The sequence below is a fragment of the Morone saxatilis genome, unplaced genomic scaffold (assembly GCF_004916995.1).
Source record: "Morone saxatilis isolate NCDOM2014 unplaced genomic scaffold, NCSU_SB_2.0 Contig24, whole genome shotgun sequence".
NCBI classification, from domain to species: domain Eukaryota; kingdom Metazoa; phylum Chordata; class Actinopteri; family Moronidae; genus Morone; species Morone saxatilis.
The window spans coordinates 2,234,431-2,249,481 of record NW_023339807.1 but is presented as its reverse complement, the minus strand read 5'-3'; the positions used below and the strand labels follow the sequence as shown (position 1 = coordinate 2,249,481).

The window sequence follows — 15,051 nt, the reverse complement described above, 5'->3', positions numbered from 1 at the left end:
GCTAAACATAAACCCCAATAAGATAAGTGTTAAATAAGACAAAAAAAAACAACTTTTGTTTTTCTCATTTTAACACTGACATATTGTTTACCAGTTCATTACTGAGTATACAGTAAGAGGCAGTGAAATCTTGTCAGTCCAAGTGTTGTGCATTGTGCAGATCTGCATGTTCCTGTCACCTCACACTGTGAATAGACTGGCCTGGCCCACTCCCTGGTTATGGTTATGATGCTCTTGCTATAGCACAAGACTGTGGATTATATGTGAAATTGCTGTGCATTAATTTTTCAGCACAAGTATAAAATAATCCATACACCGAGGTGATCATCCACATATAGGAATTAGATTATGGGAAACTGGAAAAAGAAAACCTATATTTAACCCAGAAAATGTAAAAACTTGCCGCAGCCTTCAGTCCCAGCACAGTTCTATGGGTTAATGCCTCTAGATAAAGCAGTGCTGCACAGAGTCTGAACCCTGTGCTTAGGTAACACAGAGGTTATGCCTGGCAAACCCTATCTCCTTTAAGCAGACATCAAGTCCGAAGCCAATTTGTATGCAACTTAAGTGTGATCCGAGTGCAAGCTTCAAACTTGAGTCGCCCTCCCTAGTCGAAGCAGGTAGAGTTGTGACTGGTGGGTGGACACCGGGTCTCGCTGGCACTTTCCTGACAAACATAAACTTCTCTCACTCAGGGCTGAAGCAGAATATAGCAATCCAATCTTGGGTTATATTAAGAAACTCCAATGTACTTATTACAGGAGTGCCACACTGAGGCCTGTCTCCTCTAAGCTTGGGAAGAGGAATATAGTGCATCAGTGCAATCCTACACCCACGGTGAGTTATATTAAACCTATGTGGTTAGTGTCAAATAATACTTTCAGCAGCACTGTACCAACTGCTAATGCTGCCTCCTCTTCTGAGATGATATAATATTAGCCTTTCATTTGCTAATTATATGAAAACCATACAACAAATGACACTGCTGATATTAAAGCTTCACTGTATATTCCACATATTGAAGGATCATTATTTTAAATTGATCCTCATTTTCAGTATTTTACCACTGTTATATGAGTTTTGCAAAAATATCAGTTGATCTTGTTTAAAGAACACATTTATTGTTAAGGTTCAACTGTTCTGAATGTGCTTTAGTTTGTAAGTGTGTTGGAGTGCTGCACCACTAGCAAAGAAGTTATGTTAAGCTCTTCAGGGAAATAAGTGCCAGAATATCGAGGATACTCAATCGTCATGATGGCAAAAAATGGGGTAAGGTTAAAACTATGCCCACCAGGTCAGAAATGTATAGTCCTGAAACAATGAGTCACTGATCATACACTGGGCCTCATTCAGCAACATTCTCTTAAATTCCTTTCATATTTTCTCTTAATTTTGTAGTCACCTACAATGCACCAAACGTTCTTAACAATCAAAATCTGCTGAATCCCACTTGGTCTTAAATTGGAGGTGTATGGTTGATTGTTTGTTATTAGCATAGGTAACACCCCCTAATTACTTTATAAGGGCAGGTGGTGTGCGCATGGCCAAAAACTTAAGAGATGCCACCAAAAAAGGCTAGACAGACAGATTACTATATATATATATATATAATATAAAAATATCAATAGAAAACCACAAATAACAATTTAATTAAAATAGCTTAAGTATAAATATAAGATATTGATATCTGATAAGATATAAGCTGATCGCATGAAATATCATCCAAGGGTTTTTCAATGCAATAGTATTTCTTCAGCACACAAATTTAATAATCCCATCATAATTGCTCTAAAACATAATATAATCCTATGATATGATATATGTTTTACTTAATATTGAATTTAATATTATTATTATTAATAATAATAATAATAATAATAATAATAATAATTAAATGTTAGCTTTGTATTTTTATGTATGTGTGTGGTTTCTTACAGGAAAATTATGCTCAAACCTGGTACCTTTTAGCTTTCCAAATAAACATGATTCTCCCATGAATCAATTTTAAAGTCTTGTCTCTGAGTTCGACCCAAGTAAGATGGCTCACATTGGAATCTCCATCCATGGCAACATGCCGGCTGACTTGTCAAGCACGCTGAGTTGCGGAGGTGATCTTAAATAATTTATTTTATATTATTATAGCCTTACTTTTTAACTGAGTTACTGAGCTAGTTGCACTGTAAGGAATTTCCTTGTATATTTACAGTAAGTTACTGGCAGCACGGTTTCCGGCAAGTTCCTGTATTTTGATTTACAATGAACTACTGTAACTGTACTATATACATATTGCTACAATTTTACTGTATTTGTACAGTATTTTGTAATTCTGCTGTATTTTATTATATTGTACTGCAAAATATCCAGTTATATTAATATTTATATAATACTGCTAATTATAATATTAATAATAATTACAATTACTATTATTAATTATATTACATATAAACTTCAGTTACTACTATTGTAATATTACTATCCTTAAATATACTGCAAAACATTCCCACTTGATAAAAATTACCCACAATGCAATATAAACTATGGTATTTTACTTGAATGAAGAAATATAGTATTTTACTGTAGTTTTTTACAGTACTGTGCTTCTAAATCTACAGTGACATCTAAGAGTGTGTCTTTGTTGACGCACTACACAGAAATACAGAGATTCTTGGAGGTAACTTGAGGAGAGAGAAACGTCCAACAGTACAAAGAGACACCACTACAATATCCTATTATAAGCAGAAGAATGGCTGTGGAAAATACACCAATCTGTTGTATGCCCAGCAAAGAGAGAGGAGGAGAAAATACAAACCTAGCTTTAATTGTGCCCTCTAAACTGCAGATGTAAATTCCTGAAACTTGTAATTTTCCACTCTTTTACAAATGGGAGGGCTGAGCTGATTACAGTTTCCTCCAAGATAAGCTGTGGGCTGCTTATAAAAATTATATATTCTGAGGTTCAACTAATTCCGTGTCACCGAGTGCATACATTAGCAATTGAACAGAATATTAACAGCAGGTCTCTAACTGCTGGCCTTTGGCTCCATGTTGAGATTTGTTCTGATATGTTACCACTAAAGCCTAATGAAAATGAATTAACACTATCTGTACTGAGAGAGGACCACAGAAACAGATTTGATGCATGTCACTACATCAGTTTTTAATCATCTGTGTGTTTTTGGAGTTCAATTTCTATTCACGAAGGAGAGGTGGAGGTCATGCTTTTACAGATTTTGCCTTTTGTTTTCAGAAATGTGTTCCCTGAGAATTTCCCCATATGCATCACAGAGGCATCACCATTAACAGAACACCAGTAATGGGGTCTGAAAGGATGTAATTAGAGTTGCAGAATATGAATTATGGACTCATAAATCATGTTAGTGGGCAGGCAATAATGCACACTAGTGAAGTGCCAACAAACAATGGTCTAATTACCCGCCAATTACCTGGTTAATAATGCTTTTCCGGGGCCAGTCTGTTGACCTGTCGCTGAGATGACGCTTACCATAATGGGTCTGTTAGTCACAACATGGAGGACAGCCAGAATCCAGACTGTCTTGAAGAATTTTAACCAATCTGTCTAAAGTCATGGCATTGCTTTCATCACAGAGAAGTTCAGTCTTCTTTTGACACCTTCAGTGTGGAAGAATACGGGACCCCTTGCCAGAGTCCTAAGTCCTCCAAAGGAAAAAAAGTGTAAAGCAGAGTTGCATCAATTAGACCTATATTAAGGATTAAAACATCAGACCATTTGACGCTGTCAAGGTAACAAAATAACCTCTGGCCTTGTCCTGCTCGGTTGTGGTAGTCCCATGCTGAATGTTGCTACAGGCAGAGGTGGAGCTGGAGCTGGTGGCAGAAATACATGCTGATTTAACCACCAACAATCACGTGTTTCTGCACATGTGAAATTCATGTGTTTTTACCAATAAATTGTTATATTTATAACTCTTCACACATTTTTACAAATACATGCCTTTTTTGCATTGAACTTCGGTCTATGACTTAGTCTAAAATGTGAAAGATCATAAAATTATGTGTTTATTCCCTTTTTTAATACATTATCTTTCAAATTAATTTTAATTAATGTGTTGCATTTGACAGAATTTGACACCAAACTGGGGTGGCAGTCAGATCCACCCCTGGTTTCAGGGCAGACAGGTAATCATGGGTGACTGATAATACTGCCTTGCCTTGTACTCATTCCCACCGACAGGACTGATCCATGGTGATTGTGGTCCATCTGCCATTTAGATCTGTATTTGGTTTGACAGCGTAGTTCTTTTTACGGGTGGACTTAAGGTGGAGGTCTGAGTCTCTATAACCAGGGCAATCATGACTTTGAGTGACAACCAACTTGACTATCAGTATAGATATAATTTTCTTCCAGAAATTCTGATTTAATGTTTCTCCCATAGGTCTCATGAAACTATTGATTTCATTATTTCCCATGCCGTTCCAAGCATGGGAAAACAAAGTGTATACATTACAGTACAGACTGTGTGTTAAAAATGCAGGAAAAACGTGTCTCATATCGATTTAGTAAGGGACAATTTATTTTTTCAATACAGTACGATCCATTATTATACAGGACAGGTGGCAACCCTACCTGCAAGCCATACAAGCCCCGAAGACCACAGCATCTGTTATTGGTCAGATAATGGGGACTTCACCAAGTTTAACATTTGCCACAGCTTCCTTTAGTGTGCAGCTTCAGAGATAAAGTGCACTTATTTCATTTTTGAATTTCTGTAAAATGTTCAGGCACTCCAGGCACTACTTCTTTGAGCATTTCTATTTAATGCAACTTTATAGGTATACTTCAGATGCAAATAGTGTTCTATTTTCAATACATTTATTTGACAGATTAGACTACATACATTACAGATTAGTTTAACAAAACATATCACAATTCAAACCATGATGCATTGTTCTAGATAGATTTGTGTGTTTTGCACAAGTTTCTGATTGCAACTAACTGAACACAGCTCGCCGTTGAGAATGGGTTGTGATGTGTGTAGGTATTGCGGCTGTGAAACTCGCAAAATATGCAAAAGTCCCTATCTACAGCCAGTGCTTGGTTTGTCCATTCTGGGCTACTATAGAAACATGACGGTTCAACATGGTCTTTGCAAACCTAGCATTGGTGTTAGCATTCTATGTAGGTTTGTTATGAATAATATTGTCCAGGTACTAGGACTACTGTATATGTTTGATGGTTATGTTGTTCATAGTTTAAGGGGATAGAGATCCTTCTGATATCAATGATCATTTCATTAGTTGTAGTGCTTTACTTTTGACACATTTCACGTAATTTAATCTGTTTCGGGGTTTAGTGTTTTGAGTAAATGCTGTCTAAAATTAAGTCTACTGGAAGCACACATGTAGTATCTGCTTCTTTATCCTTTGTGTTTTAAAAGCATGCATGCCTTATTCTGTCATTTATTCTTGTAACACCAGCAATCACGTCCCCGCCACCTACACCCTCCCAATAACTGACCAGCACACCTCGCCTGATCCCGCCCCTTGGCTGGTCCCTGCGGCCAGAGGAAAAACGGCCTGCTTATTAATTCGTTTTTTAATTGAATTTCTCCCACCATTTCTCCGCTTAGTTAATCCCTGCACTGGCCTGTGGGCAGATGATTGGCGTGTAATTACCGGCTGCTGGCATGTGGGCTTTCTCTGGGCTTCTCCTCTCATTCTGCTCACGGGCGCTAAGGCGGCAAAGTCTTTTTGTTGATCTATCTCTCCTCTCCACTCCGCACCTCCTTCTCTCTTCCCGTCTGTTTCTCTTTTCTATCTTCTCCCTCCTATCTCCTCCCCTGTCTCCTCGCACTCCAACTCTCTCTGCTTTCACTCTACCCGTACATCTGAGAAAATATCACTCCCCAGAGGGAATTTAAAGGGTGGGAGTAGTGCAAGAAAAAAGAAAAAAAGAAAGAAACCGCTCTCTATTTTCTTTTCAGGATCAAGAGAAGAGGAATGGGGACCTTTTTTCCCATTTTGTAATCATTTTCTTTGCTGGTCTATCGAGCGTGGCATCAGTCAGAGCAGGGGCCAAGTTAAACTTCTCCATTCTTTGAGGACACATGTTAATAAAACAGCCAGCAGATAACAGTAATTACCTCTCAGTGGCTTCTGCTCCTCACTGGGGAGACACTGTGAGAAAGAGGTCTGCCTCTTCTCGAGCCTGTACGTCCAAAAGATTAATTCTGTTTTTAATTAGAGCACACCCTGAGTGATACACCAAATGTAGCCTTCCCGCCATCCTCCTCGCTCCGCTCCTCCTCTGCTTCCCTGGCTCTCTGTCATCGCTGTATTAGCATAAGTAATTAGAGATTCCTATTTGCCTGCACGGTCTCGCAGTTTAAATTGAACGTGTTGATCTCTTTTGATTCTTCTGTAGTTTGAGGCTGCCTGTCTTGTACAATTAAGATAACGCGCAGGGAGGGCGGTTGATGGTGGGGGGTTGGAAGCCCACAACCCCCGGTCTTAAAGCGTTATCTCTATTTTGTTGTAAACTCTCCAGAGCTCTGTGGAGATTTAAGAGGTGAAGAGTGGAGCTTATGCATGCCGAAGCTTGAGGGCCAGCCGCCTCACTGCAAGATGAATGTTCTGGAGACTCCGGGCTTGTGTCGTTTCATTGATTTCACTTCAGACTGAATTTACAAGAAGAAGAAAAAAGAGAGGGAGAGATCTGTGCTGTCTTCATCTGAAAAATGATGTGTCCTAATGTAAAAGCAGATGTGCAGACATCAGCTGGTTGTGTAAAACTAGCATTTGAGTCCCAGTCCGACAGCATTATCATCATTCTGTGCTTTAGTGGCCAATATTGTAACTGCAAGGATTCAGCCCCTCATTAGATCACTTTCCCCACATATCTTGGTGAAACAGATTCATGCATTATGAAATGTGAAATGCTAATTCAGAATAAGCATCACTGAGGCCACTTAATACTGTGGACATTAAATGTATAGATGCCTCTATTTATTGTGCATCTGTGACACTAGACCTGGGGATTAAAGGACCAGGGTGTAGGACAGGGGTCAGCAAGTAAGTTTGGCATCGGGACAATTTTTTTCTAAGCCATTACATGGCGGGCCAAAACATAATCAAGGGGTCATTTAAGAAATTAATTAATTAAATATGCAACTAGAATTGCCTGTCACAGACTGTTACAGTGTCTTTTTGTAACTGCTTAGTCAGCTATGTGGTTACCCTGTGGTTAAATCCTGCAGGACAGTCATAGTTGTGTGGTGGTGTCTGGGTTTGGCACTGGATTAATTAATACAGTAGTAGTGACCTGTAACCTTTCTAAAACACACATGTGTGAGAGATGTGTAATAGATGAAAATAACTCAAGAAATAAAACTTATGTCCATAAATCCATTTATGGCCTATCTGTTTTATTTCCTCTTTCCATATTGTGAATAATAAATGTGTATCATTTTAATTTGCTTGTTACTACACATTGGAGCCTAACTTACTGTAATAATTATTTGACATAGCCTACCTTTACTCTCAGAATTATTCCTTAGCATTCTCATGTACTACGTTGCATTTTTTAAATTGTTTGCATGCTTGAGGTATGCTATTAGATTACTATTGTGCAGAGTGAAGTTAGCTACTAACATATAAGATAGCTGGCAAGAGAAATGCCACGATAAAGAGTCTAAAGAGGAAAGTTGACAGTTGTCTTTCCATTCTTTTTCTTATGCCCTATTTTCATGCCCATGTGTTCATCCTGCCTGGTTTCATGAATGCAAAGCCAGCGTGTCTTATCTGCAATGAAGTTGTCGCTGTTTGCAAAGAATATAATATTAGACGACACCACGAGACAAAGCATGGCACCTTCAAAGTGGCCTTTCCACTTCAGACAGAGGCACGAAAGTGCAATATTCAAGCACTGAGCGCAAGCTATGCACACAGCAGCAGGATCCTAGTGCAGGGACTCGCAGATCAACAGAGAGTGACAAGAGCGTCCCTAAAAGTGTCTTGGAACCGGCCATTCACTGACGCAGAGGTTTTCAAAGAGGTTATGTTTTGAAGGAACTGATAAAGTTTAAGGCTGGTATTATTGCCTCAGATGTTGGATGCTGCACAAGGAGTTATGATCTGTGGTCTCAATCAGGCCAATTACTACAGATGTAGCCCAGATGTGGTTCTATGTTAAATATTTTGATGGAAAGGAGTTCAGGGAAGAGCTGCTCTCTTTTATTCTATTAGAAGGGCACATGACTAGGGACATAGTATTTACGAAAGTGGAAGAGTTGTTTAGACTGCATTCATTGTCATTTGAGAAGGTTAACCTAATCTTGGCGGATGGGGCTCCTACTATGGTGGGAAAGCACAGAGGTCTGTTAAGCAGATTGAAAGATCAAGCACCCAGCATCGCCTTTTCCGACAACTTGTGGCTGAGTCAGAATCAGAAATCAGAAATACTTCATTGATCCCCAGGGCAACATTTGTTGTCAAAAGAGGCCACTTACAATGACCTCAGCAAGATTAGAGCAGCAGCTGATCACCTTGCCCTCCTGGAAGATGAAAAGTTCATGACTAATGTCGCATTTTTAGTGGATATATTTGGCCACCTAAAGCAGCTTAATCTGCAGTTACAGGGGAGAGGCCAAACTATAGCGGACATGGTTTAAAAACTGGAATCATTCAAGAGGTTAAAGTCAGACATATCAACTGGCAGGCTGCTACATTTGGGTACACTAAAAACACAGGCCCCGGACAAGTGACTGAGCTGATGGTAGACTTCATCAAGCAGCTATGAGCCAACTTCACTTGTAGGTTTGAGGACTACTCTGTCCTAAAGGATATAATTGCTATTGTGCGTGACCCTCTCACTGTCCCACCAGGAGACTTCTCCTCCCTGGCGAAAAAAATGATCCCCTTGTTGGACGAGGCTGCATTTGAGATGGAGATAATTGATTTCCAAACAACCTCCCTGGTCAGTGATGCACTCAGAGGTGCAGAGTCTGTGAGTGCCTTTTGGGTGGTAGAGCACAATCAAAACACTCACAATTTATGTGTTCACAATGTTCCCTTTCCACCTATAAATGAGTTAACCTACTGATTAATGAATGTGATAAAGATGCGCAAGAGAAACCGGCTGACGCATAAAAACCCGGAGAACTGTCTGCGGCTTAAAGTGACATCTATACCACAGAAAAATTGGGACTGAGGGGAGATGCCAGTTTTCACATTAAGTGAGTAGCCTACTAAGCTTGTATAATAACCAAACATTAACCCTAATGTAACCTACTCCTGTGTAATCTGGCGTTTCAGGAGTATAGGCCTATGCACCCCCCAGCAATTCTGCATCCATGATCAAGAACATTAAGTTTTTTTGTGCTGATTTGTGTGGATCTAATGGAGTTCTATTTCAGCACCAGCTGCTATCAAAATAATCTGGTGGCAGGCTAGGTTTGGCATAGGATTTAGTGGCATCTAGTGGTGTTATTTCAGATTTCAACCTCCTTGCCTCCCCTCCCATTCTGAACGTAGAGGACAAACTGCACTCACTAAAATCACAAAAGGCCCCAGCTAGAGCCAGTGTTTGGTTTGTCCGTTCTGTGCTACTGTAGAAATATGGCGGCCTCCATGGAAGAGGACCTGCTTCATCACAAGATAAAATTAATTGTATTGAAACATCTCTAGTTTTTATGCTAAGTTAAGCTAAACACTACTAGCTCCACTGTTGTACTGAACAGACAGATAGATGACAAGATATACCACTGTCCTAAATCTGGGAAAGAAAGCAAAAATAAGCGTATATCCCAACATGTTTAACTATTCCTCAGAAGGCATTTACTGATTTTTTTTTTTGGCAGTACAACAACCAAAGCAAGTTGGTTACCTACTCTCATACCCAGCAAACATACAGCTGCATTATCATTCATGTGGAGTTGTGTTTCAGTCCAATATTACCCTCCTCCTTTTTATTTGCTAAATGCTCATATTGTGCATCATTAGTGAGCCTGGTTGACTGACACTTAAGAAGCTGGTCAAGTCCATATACGTCAACCTGCTCCATTGCCTGTCTCACACACTGCACACAAATGTAAAGCCTGCCTTAAATATGTCAAAAACTAATGGATTTTGTTTTCTCATTTCCCATCTAAACAGTATAGGGTTTTCTGCATTGTAAACAGGGATGCAAATTCTTTAATGCACAGATGCCTGTGTTGTATTCTTGTGTGACATCTGTTCAAAAGGTCTCATTACGGTTAAGTTCTGGATAAGTTCTTCCAAGCCAGTGAAGTGCTGATGAGCTTTACCACGATGTCTACTGTCAGATGACTTTGCACTAGAAACAACTGGTGCTTTAAGAGATCAAAAGGTGTAGAATCAACCCTGTGATCGTCAGAGCACACTGGCCCATGTTGCTTTTGAGTGGCAGTGTTAGAAGCTGTGTCTCCGTCTCTCATCTACGACAACTCTACTTAGCATGAATTATGTTGTCGTGGCTAGAACAGCGGGACTCATCGCTGGGAGATTACTTTGCGTTTCATGTAGATGGGTTTCCTTCAGGAGTGTGTGAGAGGGTTGCTTATTAAATCTGCCTGAACGGGCAAGCAGGAAGGCAGAAGAAGACACTTTGAATGGCTGTTCTGACAACATCATTTGCATTCCATAATTAACTGTCTCTGTTAACCCCCCCCACCCCCACACACACAACTACACACACTCCTTACCCCCCCAAGTAAGAAAGTGCACACACAAACACACTGAACTAGGGTCACTGGTACAAATTCCTCCCTGTGTGAATTAGCTCTGTGTTGCTGTGGTGACAGGTCTTTATTACAGCCAACACAGTGAGTGAGGTGGGAGCGAAGCTGACGTCTGACAGAGGTGGGTTTAGTTTGCCTGAGAGAGACAGAGAGCACATAATGCAGTAACTGCAGTTTTGGTAGTCATTTTTTAGTAATAATACGTGGCAAAAATAAAACAAATTCCAATTGAATGGTAACCATCCAGCACACAGCCTCTAGGTTTGGCCTTCTGTACTTCTGTTATCGTGGATGCAAACAGTTTTCCTGTGCAGTGAAAGATTATGACTGACATTTTTGATGCATTTACTTTTCGGTTTTACATCCAAATAATGTGATTTAGATCAATGGTTCTCAACCTTTCTGGTTTCAAGTACCTCCAAATTAATACAGGTCTACAGGATAACCCTCTGATAAAATGTAGTTATTCTATAACTATCTATACTGTGGATTGGCAGGTTAACAGTGTAGAGTGTGAAACAGAATCATATTCTTATTAAATTATTACTGAATAAAATAAGTTCTTAAGCTAAGCTTCCTCACATTGCTATTATAGTGTATAGTATCCACGCATTGGTATATAGAGTAGGCCGAATAGGCTGTCACTGTCCAGAGATCGGGGTTAAGCTTCTCTGTCTCACACCATGTCATTCATTTATTAGTAAGACAAATTAGTTAGCTAAGTTGGGAAGTTATGGAAGGAGTTGTTTATATACATCCTCGGAATGAAGGGATGTTAGATAACAGTTTAAAAAAACCACAACTGGCAGATTGTGTATGCTTTGAAAAGGTCAGTGGTGAGACCCTGCGTCCTCATACGAGGACATTACATTTTTGCCTCTTAGCACCATGATACTCCATTTTTTAAAACTTTGACCTATTAGCCACATTTAGGGACACTGCCTGCACCATCTTGTGGTGATATCACAACATTACACCCATTTCAGCGAAAACAAAATGGCGGGAATTTCAGCGAAAGACTTCTACGGCAGCTCCCGAAGGAAAAAAGAGCAAGGTAAAGATTATATCCAAATTTTATGAATGAAACCAGTGTATTTATGTACAGTAATGTCTCTAGCTTCATATGGCATTAAAATTTGACAAATTTTAGTAATAGTGGCAAGCTAGAACGTCAGTAAATGTCAAGTACTCGTTTGAGGACATTGGGACTATGTTACGCTATTGATTGTACCATGTGGTTAGCTAAACTTGGGAATATTTAGATGAGTTTACAGTTCTAAATAGTTATTTTAAGTGGTACATGTGGTTTAGTTACAGGTGTAAACACTTTTAACCTTTAATTTTAACCTTAGAATTTAGTAGCTATCAAGTTAGGTACATAACTAGCAAGCTAGCTAGATAACTAGCAAGCTAGCTAGATAACTAGTCAACATTATATGTTAGCCATCTGTCTCTGGTATAGATTTTGATTTTGAGTTTATTTTGTCATGTTATTTCAAGGTAAGGAAATTTCCTTGAGATAACTATGACCTGGATGAATGAGAATATTCACAGGCTCTTTGTCATGTTATCATTACAGGGAAGCTTTCATTGTCAAGAGCAGAACAATTGCTCATGGCAATTGTAGACGACTCTGAGGTTGAAGACTTCTCAGATGGGGAAGATCATGATCCTGCTGTGGATGAAGTCATTCCACATGATGTTGACCTCATAGAGCAACCTGATCATTCTGAAGATGATTATTCACCACCTAATTCACCAGATGATTCAGATGAAGAATATTCACCACCTGATGCAGCTGAAGATAGCGAATCTGAGAATGAGAGTCAGCCACAATATCCACAAGTGCACAAACGTGGCCGTAAACAACATGTTGAGAATGATGGTGAGCCAGAACCAGTGTTTCCCATAAAATATTATTGTGTTTTTTTTAACAGCGTTTCACCATCTCTCGTCTCTGTCAGTCAGCCCCTCCTCCTGCTCTCTCCCTCTCTCGCACGTGTGGGTGCACACACACGCAAGCACGTACACACACTAAATCCCCCCCCCACACACACACACTGCAGAACCCAAGTCTCATGTTTTTTTCTCTGTAGCACTTCAATAGGTTTCAAAATGTTTAATGCATTACAAATAAAATGTATTATGTTTTTATTATTAGAGCTGGACGAGGATGAGCAAGGACGTGGAGAGCCCAGGACAGAACCTAGGAATGCTGGACGTGAAGAGCGCTGGAGGTCTGCTCCATTTACTGCAAACTTAGTCCAGTTTCAGGTTGAAGAGGATGAACTGAAAGATGAGCGAACAGGTTGGCAGCCACTGGATTATGTGGAGCAGTATATTGACTCAGAGCTGATGAAAGTCGTTGCTGACTGCACAAATGCCATGTCACTGGCTAACAGTGGGACATTTCTCAACACTTCGGTTGATGAAATATATCACTTCTTTGGAGCAGCAATCTTGATGTCTTGCGTGCCTTATCCACAGACGAGGATGTTTTGGTCCAATGCCCTACGAATCCCTGCCATTAGTGACACAATGTCACGTGATCGGTTCTTCAAGCTGCGGATAGTGAAATAGTGAATACTGAAAGTGGTCATCGATGATGATGTTCCAGAAGAGAAGCGGAAAATTGACAAATTCTGGAAGGTGAGGCCTTTTATGAACCGCATACTCACCGGCTGCCGCCTTCAGGCCCATCCAGAATGCGTCTCAATTGACGAGCAGATGATCCCGTTTACAGGGGCCTGTCCATTCCGACAGTATGTGCCACTAAAGCCAAATCCAGTCGGAATGAAGAACTTCGTGCTGGCATCAGTGGATGGAATTGTGCTAGACTTTGAAGTCTACCAAGGTTCAAAGACACTGGGTTTGCAGGTTAAGGACTCAGATGGATTGGGTCTAGGAGCACTGGTCGTCAAACGTCTGTCTGAAACCCTGACTGCTGGCACAAAGGTGTATTGTGATCGCTACTTTACCACCATACTAGCTGTTGATCACATGCTGAAGAATGAGATCTATCTCACTGGTACAGTGATGAAGAACCGGGTCCCACAAGCAATGAAGAAGCTCCCGGATGACAAAACCCTGAAACACCAAGGAAGAGGTGCCTCCGCCACAGTAACCAGGGCAGATGGGAAACTATGTGTAGTCAAGTGGTATGACAACAAGCCAGTTGTGATGCTCTCCACTGTTCATGCAGAACAGCCAGAAGACACTTGCCAGTGGTGGTCCAAGAAGGACAAAAAATACTTGACCGTCACACGACCAAGCATCGTGCGCGAGTACAACTCAAAGATGGGAGGAGTTGACATGTCAGATAGAATGATCAGCTACTACCGAATGAGTGTGCGGACGAAGAAGTGGACCATTCGCATGCTGATGCACTTCACTGATCTTGCTCTTGTCAACAGCTGGCTGCTGTATCGCAGAGATAATCAGGAAAATGGTACCCCAAGAAAAGCTATCATGAAGTTTCTTGAGTTTCGCATGGTAGTGGCTCAGGTATTCCTCAGCAAGTGTGATGTTCTTCACAAAGCTGCTCGTGTCGCAGAAGCAGAGAATGAGAATGGACACATTCCACCACCAGGCAAAAAATCTCGGGTCACTCCAATCCCCCACGTCTCAGTCCGTTCCAGTGCTGCTCATCTCCCGGAGATGGTTGGCTTGCAAAACCCAATGCGTTGCAGAGCACAAGGCTGCACTGGGAAATCCCGTGTGCGATGCATGACATGCAATGTGCACCTCTGCTTGCAAAGTGAACGCAACTGCTTTGCAGCATTTCACAGCGGCCAGTAGGGCTGTTCCAGACAGGCAGACAGACTGCTTTCTGGAAAGATAGAGGAGGCTAGTTAGAACAAAGCTACAGTTCAAAGGCTGCTCAGGGAAACCTTTTCTGATTTATTCTGTTTCTTTGAAGATGTGTTCAGGCATTAAAATGAATTCTACTGTTAAGCACCATTTCACATGAGCAAACAGGTTTTGTGGACTGTTACCAAAAAAGAAATTAATTTAGGACATCTAAATAAGACATATATTTGGTAATATTTCGGCATCTATTTGCACTGTTTTTGTTTTGTTTAGCCCATGTTTAGGGGGCTTTAAAATAAACCGGTTCTTACATGTACTTTGCAGTTTTATTATGTGTGATAGCCATGTTTAGGGCCTTTAAATAAACAGCTGTTTGCACTTGATGTATACACTTTAATGTTAACATTTTAAAATAAACTGTTGTATGCTTTTTTTGACCAATGGTGTCTATTTGTGTCATACAGTAAGATCGACCCATTGTACTCATATGAGGACATTGATTTTT

At 40.3% G+C, this 15,051-nt stretch overlaps 1 protein-coding gene across 1 annotated transcript; it reads left to right on the top strand.

Annotated features, from left to right (window-relative positions):
* The first annotated feature begins 2,038 nt into the window (after positions 1-2,038).
* Positions 2,039-14,534, top strand: LOC118335684 (piggyBac transposable element-derived protein 4-like). Its single transcript, XM_035672109.1, has 6 exons — positions 2,039-2,108; positions 8,862-8,983; positions 10,800-10,857; positions 12,316-12,621; positions 12,898-13,137; positions 13,354-14,534. The coding sequence occupies exons 1-6, from the start codon at positions 2,039-2,041 to the stop codon at positions 14,532-14,534; spliced, it is 1,977 nt and encodes a 658-aa protein (XP_035528002.1).
* The last annotated feature ends 517 nt before the right edge of the window (positions 14,535-15,051 follow it).

Bases quoted from the DNA above. Each gene is read 5' to 3' on its own strand.
- LOC118335684 (XM_035672109.1), top strand. From the start codon at position 2,039: ATGGCTCACATTGGAATCTCCATCCATGGCAACATGCCGGCTGACTTG. The intron at 2,109-8,861 runs GTGATCTTAAAT...CTGTCCCACCAG, and splicing joins AAGCACGCTGAGTTGCGGAG to GAGACTTCTCCTCCCTGGCG. The intron at 8,984-10,799 runs GTGAGTGCCTTT...CTGTGGTGACAG, and splicing joins CACTCAGAGGTGCAGAGTCT to GTCTTTATTACAGCCAACAC.